The sequence below is a fragment of the Oncorhynchus tshawytscha genome, linkage group LG04 (assembly GCF_018296145.1).
Source record: "Oncorhynchus tshawytscha isolate Ot180627B linkage group LG04, Otsh_v2.0, whole genome shotgun sequence".
NCBI lineage: Eukaryota > Metazoa > Chordata > Actinopteri > Salmoniformes > Salmonidae > Oncorhynchus > Oncorhynchus tshawytscha.
In genome coordinates, this window is record NC_056432.1 from 4,151,485 (window position 1) to 4,155,468 (window position 3,984).

Below are 3,984 nucleotides of genomic sequence, written 5' to 3' on the forward strand. Positions count from 1 at the left end.
ACTACTGACCCTGTTATACTGAGCTCTACTGCTGACCCTGTTATACTGAGCTCTGCTACTGACCCTGTTATACTGAACTATACTGCTACTGACCCAGAACCACCACTCCCCACCACCCCCAGAAACCACCACCCCCAGAAACCACCCCCACCCCCCCCAGAAACCACCACCCCCAGAAACCACCACCCCCAGAACCACCACCACCCCCCCAGAAACCACCACCCCCAGAACCACCACCCCCAGAAACCACCACCCCCAGAAACCACCACCCCCAGAACCACCACCACCCCCAGAAACCACCACCCCCAGAACCACCACCCCCAGAAACCACCACCCCCAGAACCACCACCCCGAGAAACCACCACCCCCAGAACCACCACCCCCAGAAACCACCACCCCCAGAACCACCACCCCCAGAACCACCACCCCCAGAACCCACCACCCCCCCCAAAAACACCACCCCAGAACCACCACCCCCAGAAACCACCACCCCCAGAAACCACCACCCCCAGAAACCACCACCCCCAGAAACCACCACCCCCAGAAACCACCACCCCCAGAAACTACCACCCCCAGAAACCACCACCCCCAGAACCACCACCCACCAGAATAACACACTGTCCTTAATATAGACATAGTTTGCCATGATTTCAGCTAACTGTCCGTCAGGCTCACTCCTCTGCCACAGCAACATGGGAGTCTGATTCAGCACCTATCACATGCTGTCCTAAATATAGGCCATGGCCCGTCTTGATTTCATCTGACCGACTGTCAAACTCAGTGACTCAGTGCCACAGCAATATACAAGAGGTTTTCAGACTGAGAGACTGCAAGCGACACGATCACAGACCCGCCAATCGCAATCCTTTGCTTTGCCATGGCGATAAAAGAAAATAGTATTTCTGGCTGATTAGCACTGGGGTTTAACAATAGCAAAGTGTTTCTGAATGACTAGCACTGGGGTTTAACAATAGCAAAGTGTTTCTGAATGACTAGCACTGGGGTTTAACAATAGCAAAGTGTTTCTGAATGACTAGCACTGGGGTTTAACAATAGCAAAGTGTTTCTGAATGACTAGCACTGGGGTTTAACAATAGCAAAGTGTTTCTGAATGACTATTGACTGGCTGGATATCTTCTCATTCCGTTTGCTCAGTTGTTCATGCACCTTGGTTTGAAAGAGAAGTAGCGACTGCAGTTTCTTTTCTTTCCTTGATTTCATTTGTGCGACTGTGAAGCTCACTCCTCTCTGCCACACAGCAGCAACACCATAGGCTTTCTGGGACATGGATTGGGAGGAAGGCAGAACCATGGAGGGACTGTGTATAACCCACTGGGTGAACAGCCCAGTCCGCCACCAGGCCCTGTTCCAAGGAAGGGACTTGGACGACTGTGTGGAGGACCATGACCTGTTCGCCCTGCCCGGGCCTGCCTTCCCCGACCCTGGGGTAGTGAGGCCCGACCCTGAGGTAGTGAGGCCCGACCCAGGGGTAGTGAAGCTAGAAGGGGTCTGCGACGGTACTACCACAACCCAACCCCAGCGGACTGAGCCTGTTTTCCAGGTGCTTCTGGACGTGTCCCAGTTCAGACCTGAGGATATCATGATTCAGGTGTTTGAAGGATGGCTCTTGATCAAGGCTCAGCATGGAGCCAGAATGGATGAACATGGGTTTGTTACCCGAAGCTTCACCCGCCAGGACCCACTGCCTGAGAAACTACAGCAGGCGGGGGGTCTGAGGGCTCTGCTATGTCATGATGGGATACTGGTGGTGGAATCCAAACAGAGAACACCTGTTAGGATACAACACAGTGAGGAGGACCCCTATTGATTATTGACTGTTGATTATTGACTATCGATTATTTGCTGTTGATTATTGATTATTGACTGTTGATTATTGACTGTTGATTATTGACTGTTGATGATTGACTGTTGATTATTGACTGTTGATTGATTATTGATTATTACTGTATTGATCAGGTAAAGATGAGGTCAGATCAGCTGTTACAGTACCACTAACATGAGTGATTGATTAATTCATTGTGTCTGTTATTTTCGTGTGAAGTTAAATTGTCAAATATTTCTCTAAACATTGTTACTTGTTACATTTCTATCTGACGCTACTTTGCTATAAAAAGATGTTGGTGCTAACGTTATTGAATTATATAACAGCAGTAATGATATATTTAAAATCTATTTTCTTAAAATCTATTTTTTTCCTCCTCGCTTTGAAATGTTACTCCAGCTCCTCTCACCTCAATTAAAACAATATGCGTTTAATTTGAACAAATATGAATATTTATATTTAATTTGGTAAATGGACAGAGGGAAGTTCCTCTCCAGCCATTGAAAACGTATGATATCTTTGACATAAATGGGAATGCTAAGCATGAGGCTTTCAGCATCAGTGACGATGTTGTTTTTACAGTACAAATTTTATGAGATTGTTTAGAAATTGTTCACTGTTGAAAGAAGAGACTTAAAAAATGTGATAGAACAATAAATATTGTTATCAGATGTTATCGGTCTAAGGCACTGCATCGCAGTGCTAGAGGTGTCACTACAGACCCTGGTTCGATCCCGGGCTGTATCACAACTGGCCGGGGGGGGAGCTTTACAAGTAGGCCGTCATTGTAAATAAGAATTTGTTCTTAACTGACTTGCCTAATTAAATGAAGGTTAAATAAAAACAATTTAAAAAAAGATGTTACATTGTTACAGATTGTTTACACCCATGTTACATTCTGATAAAAAAAAGGATATGTACAAACTATTATAAATACAGTAGGATTCCGATACCATCTAGAATCAAGAATCAATCAAATCACACCACTCAACTAAAGTGGCCAGTGTTTGATTGGTGTTGCCCATTAGATTGTTCATCTCCCTAGCTGCACCTATAGGGGGTGATAAGTGCCAGAATTAAGCCTCGTGAAGCTACTGATAGCTTTCACAAAGTCACCTAAACGTCTTCCTAGCGCTATAAAATACCGCCATGAATTAACATGGACTGTCAATGGAGACAAGGGCTTCTTTGTTGGAGGTAGTCCTATTCAGAAATAAGAGGTAGGTATCTAGTGGAGCATTCAAAATACCTCGGAACTCGGCAATCTCTGACTTCCGACTTCAGTGCGTTCAAGACAACTTGGAACTCGGGGAAAAAAAACGAGCTCAGACTGGGATTATTTGTTGTTTTGACCGGTTATCCTACTCGGAATTCCAATTCAGAAACTCTGGCATCTTTCTCTGACCTGAAAATCACTGATGTCATGATATGACCAAAAAGTCCCCCCCCCCGCCACAAGTTCCCAGTTTACCAGACTGTCACCATGCGATCCTTAGGCTTTACATTTCTATGGAGATGTCTTATGTTTAAAAGCAGAGGACGAATTGAGGGGGTATGTGAAGATATAGGCCTAACCCTTGTTGAGACAGGCAAAAAGCATATGCTACCCCTTGTTTGTTTAGTCTTAGAAAAAAACAAGTCCATATTATATAAAGCGATCTAGGCTATAATAATGATTAACTCCAGGATTATCTACCAGCCTATCGAAGGTCTTGCACAGCCTCAGGAAAATATATATATATTTTTTTTAAAGGCTCCGCAATTTAGAACATTAGTGGTACACTATGCCTACCACAAACGACCAAAAAGATAGAGTTGGTGTTGGGTCTATGCATAGAGCAAACAGCTTAGCAGATGAAGGAAAAAAAAAATCTAATTTAGTTACTTTGTTATGTACAGCCTTAACGGAAACGAAAACACCACAGATCATGACGAAAACCTGAACATTTCAGCTGTTTGTCATTGATTTAGCCCACGATCGCCTACAGATTTGATACACATGAAGACCTTTATTTAATCTGGATTTGACTGTTACGCCTCTACAAAGAGGGAACTCAACACCCTGCTACAACTCAACTCCGTGAAGTAAAAGAGGTATGGACTGTAGGTGTGAGTAAGGATGACAAAAGGCAGAATTTACC

At 44.6% G+C, this 3,984-nt stretch overlaps 1 protein-coding gene across 1 annotated transcript; it reads left to right on the top strand.

The window, feature by feature from the left end:
- Positions 1 to 800: 800 nt before the first annotated feature.
- hspb3 (heat shock protein, alpha-crystallin-related, b3) lies at positions 801 to 2,594 on the top strand. The gene has a single exon (XM_024408183.2). The coding sequence runs from the start codon at positions 1,286 to 1,288 to the stop codon at positions 1,826 to 1,828; it is 543 nt and encodes a 180-aa protein (XP_024263951.1). The 5' UTR covers positions 801 to 1,285; the 3' UTR covers positions 1,829 to 2,594.
- The last annotated feature ends 1,390 nt before the right edge of the window (positions 2,595 to 3,984 follow it).

Coding starts and splice junctions, on each gene's coding strand:
- hspb3 (XM_024408183.2), top strand. CDS start 1,286: ATGGATTGGGAGGAAGGCAGAACCATGGAGGGACTGTGTATAACCCAC.